Source organism: Urocampus carinirostris, chromosome 8, assembly GCF_059441175.1.
Source record: "Urocampus carinirostris isolate Australia breed hairy pipefish chromosome 8, RoL_Ucar_1.0, whole genome shotgun sequence".
In the NCBI taxonomy this organism is placed as follows: Eukaryota; Metazoa; Chordata; class Actinopteri; order Syngnathiformes; family Syngnathidae; genus Urocampus; species Urocampus carinirostris.
In genome coordinates, this window is record NC_142356.1 from 22791005 (window position 1) to 22806926 (window position 15922).

At 40.1% G+C, this 15922-nt stretch overlaps 1 protein-coding gene across 2 annotated transcripts in view; it reads right to left on the bottom strand.

Annotated features, from left to right (window-relative positions):
• Nucleotides 1-15451, bottom strand: part of znf827 (zinc finger protein 827) — a 103808-nt gene extending 88357 nt beyond the window's left edge. For both annotated transcript variants that reach the window (XM_088342013.1, XM_088342014.1), the window contains exon 1: nucleotides 15044-15451. In XM_088342013.1, coding sequence (XP_088198139.1) covers nucleotides 15044-15086 — 43 coding nt within the window. In that variant the 5' untranslated portion in view covers nucleotides 15087-15451. The remainder of the gene's footprint in view (nucleotides 1-15043) is intronic.
• Nucleotides 15452-15922: the final 471 nt, after the last annotated feature.

Sequence of the window (15922 nt, forward strand, 5' to 3'; positions counted from 1 at the left end):
TTAGCCTAGCGGCAGCACCATTCTTACATTCTCCCAAACGCCGCCCAAGTCGCTTCTGAAACACTATAATAAACTATAAAGCACCCACTGGTGATCAGCATTTCTTTGTGTTCGTTCCGAGTTTCCTCAGAGTATGATTTAATTGATGAATTTATTTTTGATGTAACGGGCCAGTAAGAGTTAGCTGTTGCCATGCTTCTCAGTTTGTTTGATAGCATACACCAGCCAATCACGGCTTTGCAAACAGTCACATAAGCCTAACAGGGCCTCGTACACAGACAGTCATACCCAACCAACACAGAGCGCCCTCCTTAATCTGCCCCCCCCTGAACACAATGCTCGATACAACATTAATGACAAGGACAAAATCTATTCTTTTAAAAATCCAAGAAGGAGTGAACCAGCAATAACTGAAGCGCGAAGTAGAGAGAAGTCTCTGTACTTTAAATTATTCAAAAAACATTCAGAGCACATACCGTTGAAATAGTTCTCGTCCAAAACTCCATCTAAATTCAAAGACAAAAATTTAGAAAATTAAAATAAATAAATACCAGCCTCTCTGGGAAAAGTAAACATTTCAAAGTTACTCCTGTTTTGAGAAAAACTACCTACAACATGCTGCTTTACACTGAATGAATCGGGCCCACTATCAAAAAACATTCTTCTCAACTGTATGATAAATGGTCTGCATTTATAAAGCACTTTTAAAGTCACACACACTCATACACCAATAGCAACTTATTGCCCAAGGACACTTCGGCATTCACCCCGGAGAAGCTGGCAATAGAACCTGCGACCTCTTGGTTCTAAGGCAAACGCTTTACCTCCTAGAGTTACTGCTGCCCCTTATTGCTATAGCCATCTTGACTGTTATGTCAACCCATCAAAAACAATAATATTGCTAATAAAATAAGAGTGTGCTGGGTAAACACTATACTGCACTACTAAAAAATACAATTAACAGGAGAAAAAAGAAACTCTGGTTCTCTGTGCATCAAATGGTCAGACATTAGCAGATATTGTTAAAAGACATTAGCCCTCTTGACTGCAATGAAAAAGCACACAGAGAAGGAGAAAGAAAAGTGAGGTGGTGGAGCTTTAGCCTGGCTGGTGCATTAAAGGCTAAATAGAGGCAGGCTGCACATAAAATGCCTCCTGCTCTCGTCTACCCACACAGGAAGTGAGGTCACCGTATGGTGCAGTGCTAAGAAGAATGTGTTTGTTTGGCAAAGAGGGGTAGAGGGCGTGGAGGATCAAAGATCACCGTGTTGGCCGGCAGCCATAAGCAGGATCTAAAAATATGCATCATTGCTTAAGACTTATATTTTCTTACTTAACAGCTGTAGATTACTTGACTCGAAATCCCATGGTAACATTTACTTTAGCTTGATTTACATCACAATACCTAATACTCATGACGCAACAAATACCCGAGAAGAACTTTGCCAAGGTAGGCAGCCTTGGTGGTTTTTGCAGTTAATGTTAAGTGAAGCGACTTGGGCTACTTATTCTTGTCACCCCTAAACAATGATGCCACTAACAACATATATTGTGTATATATATATATATATATATATATATATATATATATATACATATAAATAATCTAGACCAAGACAATCATCTGTACCAATTTTACACATACAGGCGAATGTGGGGAGTGTTTTTTGTAAATCTGACAACCAATAAGCGGTCAACATAAAGCAGTATCAACTTTCCCCAGGTACAGTCTGTTAAAGAGCCTCATTCCAGCAATGTCCTGCACTGATTGGTTAGCCAAAAAAAGCACAAGAGCATGTAAGTATTCATCAGTCATCGTTTGGCATTTTAATGAAATTTAGCGTTTGGTTTTATAGTATTTAAAATTTTGATGCTAGCGTTTTGGCTTGACTGTAACTGAATATCTGCTTTAAATATTGTGTTTTGGACTATTTTACCACTATTAATCGGTATCAGACCTTTGAATATTATGTTGGTCTGTCATTAACTCTGCCTATCATTTCATGTTCTATAATTCTTCTAATCACACATTTCACCTTATCAATCATATCTTAATCCACCAAAAATGGGGGATTGGATCGGAGGGAAAGGCTAGATAATTAAATACGGAATAAAAAGATCTGAGAGTGGCAGTTCCAAAACAAAGCAAAAATAATGTTTAAGTGAACCAAAGTCTCATAAATTCGCTGATGCATAAGAGAAGAATGTATGAAATCTTTGACTTTTGAGGACTATTACTGCCTTCGAGTGTCTTGTTTAAAGCCAAAATTACAGTATTTATTTGTGTATCACACACTTTTTTTAACTACAGATATAACTCAAAGTTTGGGTTCTTGTTATATATGAGGTTTTACTTGATATTACTAAATTCATACAAAAAACATTGGATGCAACGGATATCGAACCAGCACAGCGCAGTGAAGGCGTCGATTCCATACCACTAAACCACCAATGATATAAGCGGATGGAAAGGCGTTTTTATTTATTTATTTTATTTTATTTTTATTTCATCACCACACATTTTTTTTTCAAGATACCATAAAAAAAATGAAAGAAGGGAAAAAACAGAAAGTCATCCTGAAAGATATTCAGGGTTCCCCCAGGATTTTTATAGTCAAATTTAAGACATGTTAATACTTATTCAAGACCACATCTTATGAAATTCAAGCCGAATCTCGCACCTATTCTGCCATACAGATGCGGGAGGTGGGTGCAGAGTTTTGACAGACCCAGGCGCACAATGCCACCCGGCCACGACTGCAGGGAATTTAAAGCAACGCTCTCAAGAAGTGTGGGAGGTATTGCATACCCGGCAGTAAAGGTTAGGTTTGCATGGGCGGCTGGACCACACTGGCACTAAGCGGGGACTGGCAACCGACCCGGCGAGGCCTGGGCTAAGGGTGGGACTGAGTAAGACGGCACGGGGGTCAGGGTTGGGGACAGGGACGGGGTATGGACCAAAATAAGCGCCAAGACGACTAGCGAGCCACTGCCGTTGAGAGGACAAGACCTCCCCTGGCGAACGCCACAGAATGTGGGGCATCTAGGGGGAACACAGTGACCATGCGCCGGAACCAAACCCCGCCGGCGATGTTGAGCGGACCACACCAGGCGACGGACGGGTGCAGAGGCGGGTGACTGTCTGGGTGCCAACCAGAACTGTCCGTGGTGGCAGAGCGGCACACCACCGCAACGGGTTCGGGACATCAGCCGGGTAACCTTTTGACAAGGTCCGCATCCAGGCGTCAGCTGGGTGACCTCTCCCGCTCATTCCCTGGTATAGTCAGAACCAGTCAGTCAGACAGACAGTTTTACTTTAAATCACTCAACCAAAGTGGGTACAACTTTTCCATCCCTAAGTTCGTCCTCCGACGGCAACGGGTTAGGGCCTGACTGTACGTAAAGCTCTGACGTAATTCTGCATTTTCAAACTCGCAGAAATCTGGATTTTCCGACCAAGACATTGCATTTATGGGTCAGAGATTGATAATGTCAAGGTCAAAGAATTATAATGTTACTACACAAGGTTCAGCTAATAACTATAACAAGTAAACTGTCACGCAGATAGGACTGGGAAATTGTTGTTGAAAATTCAATTTTAGACTGAGGAGGTTCTTTTGTAAACATTAAACGAAAAACTTAAGGCTAATGAAGTCCAACAATTTGAGACAGACTTTCCCATTTCACCCACCAGTCAGGTAACACTGTGCATGTTCTGCATTGATCAAATGACCACTTTCTTACTTTCGAGCAGTTTTTTCCATGTCCCACTAAGTCATCAAGCGGCATTTTCTAGGAGCTGAGCGTGAGCATCCAGGGATAAATCACTGTGTAGTTTATAGAGCGGGCGTCTGCCACAGAACACCCCCACCTTTACTTCCTCCTCTCAAGTTCTCCATCCCTCATGCCTGTTAAAGGCTTGTCCTGCAGGGTCTGGATGCACTTGTGTGGTACAACAACAGAGAAACCGCCCAAAGCTCTTAGCGGCTCTTCCTCTCCACTTTGTGCATCCCACCCTCCCTCGATTGTGCACTCTCTCTGCCACCAGAAGCTTGCTCTATCGCTCTGTCTTTCCCAGCTGCACCGGCGAGCTGTTCGGAGTGAAACGCTGCCAGCTGAAAGCCTTGCTACTCCTGCGAGATTGGCACTACTCACTAAAAAGGGCTGCTCTGTGAGCAGTAGATCTTCATGTTGCGACAGGGCGGGGGGTAGGGGTGTGATGTTAGCAAGGCTCCAGCACTTCTAATCAATACAGAAAAAGGAAGGCAAAGAGCAGTTCTGTGTGGATTAGGTTGCGGTGGTTGACACTTGTGTTTATTACAGAAGTGATTCTTGTGTTTTAAATTTGGCAGCGCAGGTCTAATGCAAATTTAATAAAACGCGTCCTAGATGCTGATTTTTCAACATCCATGTATATATATATATATATATATATATATATATATATATATATATATATATATATATATATGCATCTATTAGATGCATTTGCACTTCAGTCAGTCGCAATAAGTTTTGGGGAAAACAAGACAGGCTAGAAAGGCTCGTTTCCATTTGGCTGCACATATGCTGATCATACACTATAGAAGATTCATGGTTGTGAATTCGGAGGGTGGACCTAACAATTACAATTAAATAGAAAGGTATTATTTGAGATATCACTGGCTAGTGTAAAATCATATCTTAAAGCACCACTGTTATTGGTGAAGATGTAGTTTAGGAGTAGTAACAGCAAACTAAAACCTTATAATTATACATACCTTTGCGTTTATTCTCAGGTGCAGGTTTTAGGCTGAAGTCGGGCACGAAGACAACTTCTCTACACCAATTGCGACGGACCTCACTTTGAAATTTTTGATGTTGTCAGCTTCTAAATATTCTAGAAGCAAATTTTGGCATCAAATAAATGTAACTCATTTTAAACTTGAAAAGAGTGTAAACGGGTGCGAGGCTATATATAATCTACTTTTTTAACACATTGAGTTGAAATGGTTATGATGGTAACAGTTTGGACCATTGCAGGAATCGCAAAACTAAGGAAATGCACACATTACAAGGCTATCACTCAGTTGAATGATTTTTACTCTTAGGCCTTCGCGTCATCCTAATTCACTCCAAAAATGTGAAACGGTGTACTTAGTGAGGCTTAAAGTAATCTACCATTTGTAATTATATGGAGTTAAAATCGTTTAAGGCAATAGTTTGGAACATAATGTGTATAACAAGCAAAAAAAAGGACAAAAATACATGTATCAGAATTATTTCCATGTGTACTGAATTGGACTGATAAATGGATAATATTGGTAAACAAGAGTTTGATGGTTTCTTACTGCTAACTAGTGTTAGCTCCTGCAGGATTACTTGTAGATAAATTAGTAAGTCAGTTAGTCTATTGGAATAAAATTAAATTACATCTTAAACAGCTACTTTACAAAAGACCAGACGGATACGCAATTTCTCCGTTACTTGACAGGTAACCTTGTTACATTTTTAAGTGACGTCCAGGCAACAAAAAACACTAGCCTATCAAATCCAGGACTTTATCAGTGTTGCATTGTGGGTTTACCTAATTTTGAACAAATAGCTATTTAACCTACAAGGCTAAAGTCACACCAAACAGTGAGTTTTGGCTGGGTGTTGAAAAACTAACTCACTATGAAGAGAAATGGTTTATAGTTTAAAAGTATATATTTATTTTTTGTTTGAAAAAAGATAATTTTTAAAAGGGAAATCGAAACATTAGAATGAGTTAATAAAAAAAAAATATTTGCTCTGGTCAAAAATCCCCTGCACTTTTGTCAATTAAGAAATCAACATAAACACCTTAGATGGAACAGCATTTCGACCTGATTTTGGCTTATCGGTATTGTATATTTTGCTATGTATATTTTACTGTAGGGAACATTGGTTTAAGTTGCAAAGTTATATCAAAGCCGAATATCTGATTGTCTTTATTATGATTTTGTGCACATATTAAAAATTTTGAGCTGTATGCTAGGGATAGTAATATGAGAGTAGCTGCATGCGGGTCTATGACTAATTTCAAATAACGTTGGTGATTAATCAAGTACCAAAATATTAATGTGTGGCAGTGGTAGTCTTAAACCAGTGAGCACGTATGCTGATGCCACTTTGTTAATTTCACACCATTTATAATAACCTTATAGAAACACATTGAGATTGCAGCAAAAGGAGGATTCTCTGTGAAATATCGCATCATCCATACTTTGTCCCACCCATATCCAAAACTTCTTAGTATTTCATGGATCATTCTAACATAAAAAAACAAGCTGAGTGTGTAAAGTCTACTTTCAAGTTCAAGTACAAAAGCGCCTGACTTGTCTCTGTGCACTCTCATTTGTCTGGCGCAGCAAATAAGGTTAACATTTATGTGCCGCCATTGATCCAAACATAGGGGCCTTGCTACTTTTGTGAAACTGGGCCCATTAAACCTTACCCTGCTAAGTGTTAATCCTCATCAGTCTGTGATTTCAGGTACTGTCCAACACACACGCGCGCGCAAACACTCAGCTGCAGCAAAGGCTGCCTGTGACAGTGCGTGCTGAATTCATTTCCCAGTTCAAGCTTGTGTATCATTATTCGCTTGAGCCCCGACTGACCGCCATAACCAAAGACCCCAATGACCATCCATCTAAAGAGGAAAGGGTTGAGGTCCTAAGAGTATGGGGATTCTGTGTGAGATCTTCCCCTTAAATTTTATGCCAAAAGCGAAATGGAAACCTCCTCTCATTTTCCTTTCCTCATAATCCAACGTTTTCAACTCCAGGCCGAAGCAAGGTCATTATAATCATAGAAGATGGAAGGCAGCCAGAGAGCCACCCGCCATAGCGCTAAAGTAGATAGCAAAACAGTCATTGGTGCAGACAAAAGGAAGAAAGGAAGACAAACGCATTGAGTGTTGAGTGCATTTCACACAGAGATGCAGTCTCACTTCCTCATCATAAGGTTCAGGGTTCATAAACCTTTTTCATGGCTAAATACAATAACTTTTTAAAGGCTTTCAAAGCCAATTTCCTAATTTATCCAATACTATTAAAAAAAGGTCTGATGACACTTCAAAGGACAATGCCTTACAAACTAATACCAGCTGCCATTAATAATGAGCGAACAAAAGCAATGGCAAAGTAAAGCCACCAGAGAGAAGTCCGCATCATTTTTAAGCAGACTTGTTAAGAAACATGGCAAGTATTTCAAGCATTTCAAAGCACTTCACAAGGATTTTTCAATTCTTGGAAACAAAACATTAATATTCAAGCATTTACAAGGATTTCAAGCACCAGTACAAACCCAGAAAGAAATCAAATACAAAACTTTATGTGCTCTCAATCATTTTCCTTATAATAAACTATGTAATTAATAATAATAATTTCCTTTGTATTGTCATTCTTTGTAACAATGTACACAGAACGAAATGTCGATACACCTGACCCGTTGTAGCGAGCCGATGCAGCCGCAGCCAACAGAGGGCGCCGCCATTTTTACCAATGTTATAAGTCTTAGGTATGACTCGGCCGAGGCGCGAACCAGCGACCTCCCAGTCTCAAAGCGGGCGCCCTACCATCTAGGCTACTGAGCTGGTGTGAAGCTAAAGTCAAAGTAAAACAAATATCATTTTGAGTTAAGAGGTTGAAAAAAAATGTTTTCCCTTTAAATTACGCCCATTCACTTTGTGATAAATATGATGAATAGCTCAAATGTTCCAAAAATGTTGAGCCTGTCTGTAACAGACCAAAAGAAGCTGCAGCAAATCCGATTTTGGAGCTATTAAACACTGTGCTACCTAAATAACTTCAAGACAAGATTTATTAGCACACAGCAGGGAGCATTACCCGAAAAATTAACTGCCAGGATGTTTGTCCAAAACTTAACTTCTCCAATTTGCGGATGTACCATACAACTATGTATCTTTTGTACTCCCCCCCAGTATCTTATAAGGTAGGTTTATGAAAGATTCCATTAAACAGACATTTATCGTACAAAAACTCCATGCCTCCTTTTAAGATATGATTGTTAAAATCATATAACAATAACATGATGAACTGATCTCAATATGTTTATATCCTTGGCAAAGTGTAGATGGTGCAACTAAGTACAACACAAAGACAACTCATTTAAGTCCCTACAGCTTTACCTCCTGTCACGTTAGCTGCCTACCTTCAGACAGACACAAGAATTGTTAACTATACTTGCCGTCTTTCCTACCTTTAACTGCGATGTGAGTTACAGACAACACTGTCAGTCTATTATCTGTCATACATTTGGAAGAAATTAAGATCTCCCAATAAAAAGTAACAGTGAAAATGAGTAAATGAAGTGAATCTCAGGTGGCTGTCGGAAGAAAAGCAGAATACTTTTTTCTTTTAAAATATTACTCAACGTGATCTTTTCAAAAGTCTAACTCCCTTCAATTATTTTCCAAATTACATGATGCAGAGTGAAACTTGCTTCAAAAATAGTGCCAAAATGATCAGGAGAGCCAATCATGTAAAATAATTCACTAACAAAGCAAAAGTTGAACTATTAAACAAAATATAATACCTTTTAAACATTTTAACAGGGCGTATTTTACAATAATGAATAAGACAGAAAAATAAAATCTTTGTCCGTAATATTGTCCGTAGAATACTTCATTTAACCCGAAATTACAATTTTGCTGTGAGACAATTTACGTGATTATTCCTCGGGTATAGCCAGGTTCCAAAACATTGCTTAAAATCATAAAAGACATTTTAAATACTACAATGGTAATTCTGGATCTCTGTGTCATAGAGGTGTACTATGTTAAATAATCATGCACGCGAACAGATTATTTGAAAGTTACTTTACAAAACTTTTTTTGTATTGTTATCATGTTTCAGAGAAAACTCTGTGTTGTCCAGTGAAGACATTTGAAGGCTGAGTGAAGCAGAAAGATGGATAAAAAGGATTTGCCAGTTTTTTAGTAAAAAATTAGTCGATCGTTTTCTATATTTTTCAGGAAACATGGGGGCGCAGCTTAATTTTATTAAGTCTATTAAATTCAAAACATTTGTTTCTTTTTTATTCACACCCATATAGCCAAAGAAAACGAAAGATCTATTGGGGTCATAATGTGGAGATTCGGAGAAGTGCTTTTGATTACGCGTTGGACTGGAATTGTTTAGTTCCAGGAACAAGTAGACTGCAGATGTCATTGTGTGAAACTATAGTTTATAATTGTCATGATGCCATATAAGGTCCCTTTCCCCCTTGACACCATGAGGCGGTGCGATTGTCACACGGTGCTGACAAACTATACGCAGAGGTGGCGTCCTTGTTTTAGGCATCCCTCACAAAATTTACGGATGGTCGAGTAATAAGGAAGTAAAAATGACACAAATAAAAAGCGTGCTGCAAGGTCACTAAGGAAGAAGAGTTGTTTTCACGGCGCCAACAAAGGTCATGTTTACTTGTCAAGAGTGACGGCGCCATACTGTACCGTGACCTCCATAGCTGGCTGGTGCGCCCAGAGACACACAGACACACAAAAAGGTTTGCATGCTCACTTTTCCATGTTGCACACTGAAACAAACTTGTGTGCAACAAAAGAAGGAATAGCACACATGTTATTTAAAAATATATATATTATTAAAATTATTCATGCACTCAGGAAGGATGCAGGTGCTAATCTACCAAACATGTAAATTCAAAGAGTTAAAGCTTTTGCACAAGGTTTATGTTTATCAATATCACATTTTATTTTGTTAATCCAAACAAGCATTATGTAAACAGTTAAATCATAATAGCCAGGTTGTTTCCAGACCACGGATGCTTCGACATCCTAAAATAAACGCACCAAGTTGTTTAAGCACAATTGTGTTTTCATCTGCAACAGTATTGGTAATTTGAAAAATTTCAGAACTTGTTTGATCAACACCAGCTAGATAAATCAAGTAATTTGTACTGCACATCTGTCGGATGGCGCCCATCCTACAGCTGAAGCACGGCAGATCTATTAGAGCAGGTTAATTGTCAATCAGAATGAATCGCATTGAGGGATAAACCCATTATCAATCACATGGGCAGATAATCAGTGCAGAATTTTAACATTTTAAAATCGCTTTGTTTTGCCTCACATAAAAGGAATGTTGATTCATATCTACTTGGGTTTTTATAACCACCTTGACTGTTATTAATGATTATTACCATCCTTATCATTATTAATAAAATAATATTACTAATATAGTCATATTAAAGTAATCAGTAATAGTGCATTTCTATTCATGTTGAAAAATAACTAAAATAATAATGATAACATCAGCTCTGTCGACTACTAGCGATTAGCATGATTTTTATTGAAAAAAATATATATATATTTATATGTACCTTATTTTCACGACTATAATATGTGGATCAATACTGAGTTGCGAGGTCTAGCAACTAAGGAAAGCAGCCACCGACTAGATTTTCCCCTGTAGGCGAAGTAGTCTGCGGTGTATGCAAGGATATATATACTGGCGTTTCATTTCCTACCCAATGTGTCAATCATCATTTGAATCTGTCACTATTGGCTAAATTTATTCAGAGGTAAAGGAGGTGGGTCCTTTTTAGCATTTACAGGCTCGCTTAGGCTAAAGCGCGGCAAAACAAAGCCTGCAATTGGCCGTAAAAGATGAATATGAAACACACATTAGGTTGCTCTACAGCATGGAGAAAACACTTTTCACTAGTATGCATTTGTAAACGGGAATTATGGGGCTAAACCGACAGCTAGCAACGTCGATCGATGCAGAAGCTTCTCGGCGGATTTTTTATTTTATTTGTTGGCATTATTGCGTGTTTTGGAGTGTGAAAATATTTTACCTGGTTGCATTGACTTAACTCACAGATGTAAGAAGACCATGGTTGCGTTTTATTATTATTGAACGTGACGACTTTGGTGAGCTAACCCAGCTTTATATTTTCCCAGTATCTTGTTTCAGACAGATCTTGATGTTTCTGTGATGAGTCTATTTTTATTATTATTATTTTGTTGTCATATGCACAGTAAAGAACGACGTTTCCCTGCACAATGAAATTCTTACTTTGCGGTCAACACAGTTGCCAGCAAAAAAAGAAAATAGAAACTAAGAAATGGTTGGCATTTCTTGAATATCAAAAGTTTAACCTTCCTCATGATATGTGGAAAGAAGCATTTAAGTAATTGGTGACATCGTACAGACATCGTGTCCGTACCCGTCTGCGATACGTATTTGCTTCTTTGCGAGCCTTCGAAATGTTATGGGGTTAATGAGTTTAACTGAACTATCTGACTGTTTTGTTGACGTTCCAACTGTAGCGCCTTATAATCCTGTGCGCCTTATGTATGGGAAATATTGGGAGAAAAATCTATTTTTGGGGGATGCGCCTTATAACCCGATGCGCCTTATTGTCCTGAAATTACGGTACATACATATTTACAAAATCCTGTTAAAAGCCAAATTAAACTAATTACAGGTGACAATAACACTTCAATCCAGTTGCACTCAGCTAGCTAAGGTGCCTCCACATCTGCCTGAGTGTGCAGACAGGTTTGCAGTCTTTTTTGTATGCATAATCATTTATTAAATAAGGTCATAAAGAGACAAGAAATGACCTAAAACTGTGTGATGGATACACAACATAGCAAACACTTGTATGACAGCAGTTTTGCGCAATCATCCTGCACATACAATACATGTAACACCTCGGCCAATTCCCCTCAAGAAGGTGACAACTAGTCTGACAAGGACAACCGCTCGATGTCTGCTGCACATGTGAAATGACAACAACACGGTTTCTTCCCCCTGCTTTGTCTGCCCGGTCTTGTGAGAATAAAAGCAGTTGCGCATTCCTTTCGCAGCATATTAGCTCACAACTCTGAATGCATAGGTGACAAGGATACAAAAGCATGGCTTTTAGCGCAATAAACTAAATACTCGGAGTCACAGACTCCTTACTTTGTTCATTGAAACTTGGGATTTCATCATCATTCGTCCAATTTCGTTGTCACAGCATATCCCATGTTGTAACAATGACAATAAAGGCATATTCTATTCTTCTATTCTATCATAAGCTATGCAAGGTAATGTCATAGCTTGCCAGGGGTACTCGGTAATAGTACACTCAAGCATGAGCTTCAAGCAAAGTTTTTTTAAACCCCTGAGCTGAATAAAACATTGGTGCGTGAGCCACATCTATTCTGCCAGTTTTTCAGCTGCTGGGGAAGTACTGTGGGAATCCCTACTTGTGTTGCACAGTCGAGAGTACCTATGGGCCTTTCAAACTGCAGTGACACTCAACTTCCACGAGTGCGTGCACATTGCAAAGGGACCAGGCAACATAAAATAGAGTATGGTTATGATTTTGGAAGTTGTGAAGGGAAAAAACAAACACCAACCAAGGAACAACTAACGCATTCTGCTCTAGCCAACTCAGGACACACCAAATGTCGCCTTTGGGACCCGAAGGCAATCTACCAAGAGCAAACAAGATTGCAGGGTACACTTTCACAGAACTGTGATATTTATCATGTCACAATATTTAACAGATAATCTATAAGTCAAGTCATTTTTATTTGTATAGCCCTAAATCACAAAGAGTCTCAAAGGGCTTCACAGATTATTACACTATATTACACAGACTATTTTTCAGAATATTATTCTACATTCCCCTGCTCTGGAGCCGACGAAAAGAGTAGGTTATTCATATGCTATAGAGTAGAAGTGAGTTTTAAGCTTAGATTTAAACATTTCCACTGAGGTTGCAGATCGGATCTCAGGGAGAAGAGCATTCCACAGCACCGGTGCCCAGATGGAGAACGCTCTCGAACCATAAGTGTCTGAACTAATTTGGGGGAGCATGAGTTCAGCAGTATTTTGGTGCAATTTATGTACATGCACATGAAATTAGCTTTTAAAACTATAGTGTTCCAACTGTCATGTCACTCTTTAAGCGGCCACCATGTTGGATTACCAGTGAAAATGGAAGAATATCCAAATACAAATCGCGTACTTTACAAGTTTGGATATGGTTTTGAGGACTACATACAAGAAAAAATGGAGGGTAACAAACAACACAGACCACCTACTGTGGCAACTCTACTTACGAATTAAATGGGTTCTGGGAGTAGCTTTGTAACCTTAAACATTTGTAAGAGGAGGCGCCTTTGGAATGTAAATGTGCTAATCCGTTCAAAGCACTGTAAAAGTGGGATTTTTATCTAAATAAAACCATCAAGGCATGAAACAAATACATGATAAAATTAGATTACAGCACAATAAACATAAAACGAGAGACACATGGTATAAAAAACAGTAAAAGGAAAAAAAATGCACCTTTTCACTTTAACTGGGGACAAGAAGAGCATGCAGCGAATGGAAGCGCGTACTGTATTTTTGACTTTGTATCATGAAACGCATTTGTAACTAGAGGCAATATTTTCCCATTCATGTACATTGTAACCTAGAACTTCGTATGTGGAGTCATTTCAAAGTAGAGGTACCACTGTATTTTATGAAAAGCGACCGGTCCCAGCGTTTTACCTGCAATTTCATGTCCAGACATTGTCAAATAACTGACATACAAACTAAGCCCGAACACCCTCAATGAGCTTTAATTCTACAAAAGACACGAAGCATATAAATCAGTCAGTTGGTGGCTGTCTGAGAGACCTAAAATCAACAGAGATCAAGGGTCATAATTTCCTTCATGCACAGTGCTTTTATTGTATACTGTATCTTTTGCTATGATCTGGCCTCAGAATAGTGTCCTGTAGTTAATCAATATTAAAGCTATGTGATGATGATTTTTCTCCTCTGGCTCCAGGTTTTCTTGATCAATATGCGATTAAGGACAAATGGCGTCCTGTAATAATGTAACCCAAAGGGGAATCAACATACAACTGAGGCAAACATGCAAACCACTAGAGCTGTGCCTGTGTTGTAGTTTTTTTTTAAATGTCTTTCATTAAAAAAAATATTACAAACATTGATGGCAAAGAAGCTTAATTAAGTTCTGATGTCTCATACTTGACAGGTTCTGATTTCAATTTCCTGCTCAAATGTGCCCGGCTATTGTCATGTGCATAACGTGTCGTACCATTAAACAGCAATGCAAGCAACCGAAAATAAGACTCGATTTCTCTCGATCCTCCATCATGAACCCATGACGACCCTAGTGTGCAATTTCAGCCCCCTTTCGCCCTTCGATCATACCCTGCATGTGCCGATAAACATACGATGGCGGGTCGAATTTGACGAACCAACGTGGTTAGCTGGCTAAAGAAAGAATGGGTTGAAAAAAGATTGGTATTATTGTTATTAAAATGATGGTTACTGCGGCACATTGGCATTTGTGTCGCCCCTCACCCCCACTCGTCTAACCGCGTTATTGATCCAAGTCTGTCTGCAATGGGGAAGAAGAGAAGGAGGAGGAAGAAGAAAAATAAAGGGTGGAGGGAATGGGGGGCATGAACTTCAGGTGACCGATCACGGTCACTTTTGAGAAGCGAGTTTGAGGGGAAAAATGTTTCCATACTTTCATCTTTCATACGCGAAACAAGTTGGGGTGCTAGCATAAGCAAAACGTGAAGCAAGCCAAGACAGACTCCGGTTCGTCTGATCCGGCTGACCCTTCGTTTTATTGCGGCCACACTCCCCGGGTCCTCCCCCTCCAGCCCCGGAGAAGCCACCTAACCAGGCGGACATGTTAGCCAAAACACCGCGGTGGCGTTCCGTCTCTCTCGCCCCTCTCAGCTACAACCACCTCCGCCTCCTCCCACACACGTACAACCCGCAACCTTTAGCGAGCCCTTTTCTTTTTTTCCGAGGGGGAGAAAAATCGATTATGAAGGTCTCGTTCGCTTGTGGTTCCTCCTGCTACACTCGGGGGCTGGCTAAAGCGTCGCCAACAACATGGCTGCCTCGCTCGGACCCGCAAAAAAGAAAAAAAATAACCCGGGGAGGAATATAACCTAGCCTCTTTTGTCTCTTTCACCTCTTTAACCCCGCGGAGAATGGCGCACACAAACCACTGCGAGACTTACGTGAAGGCAGGCGCTTAGGTTGCTCCTGCTTCCTCCTTGGCATTTTCGCCCCCAAAACGCTTGTTTTTAAATCACATTCTCGTCCTGGCGCGAGGAGATTGAAGAAAAGAGGCTCGCTCCCATTTGAAGGAGACCGAAAGGGACGGAAGGCAGGCGGGCAGCCGCTACTCCTCGCTCGGTCTTGCACCTGGCTGGCTTTGCTCGGTTCAGAGTGGGACCGTCGGTCGAAAAAGGGGGTACGATGGGCGAGAGGGGGGGAAATGAAATAGGGGAGCCCGTGCCGCGGAGGAGGGGGCGCCGCCTGGGCCGCTTTTGCCTGCTCGTTCGCTCGCTCGGCTGTCTTGACTGCTGTTCGCCTCCGAGCCCCCCTAACTAACACTAATGCGGGGGATCAAAGGGCAGCAACAGCAGAGCAGACGGGCGCGCGCGCGCACCCTCGCTCGCGCGCACGCCTTGCTCACACACGCGCAACCGGAGAGGTGCTCGCCCCCGCTGCGAGCAAGGTGCCCCCAAAAGCTTTACATTGACGACCGAGGACCTGTTCACCATATTGTCATTTAAATCGTTGTTTTTTTTCCCACTGTTGTCTCATTACGTTTTGTGTCAAATACCCATACCTGTCAACCTCAACGACTCCACATGCCCTTACAAACTGTCGTATTTTCCCTTACAAAATACAAAATAATCTTGCACCATATTTTTTAAACGTGTTTATTCATGTAATTTAACATGTTATATTGTACATGTGTTTCGTTATATCATATATATTGTTAATTAACATTTTGTTGTGAGATCCTGAGTCTCTTGACATGAATGAGGTTTATAATAAAAACAAGTTCAAAAATTAAGTAGCTTGGACGTTCACTGTAGAAGGAAAAC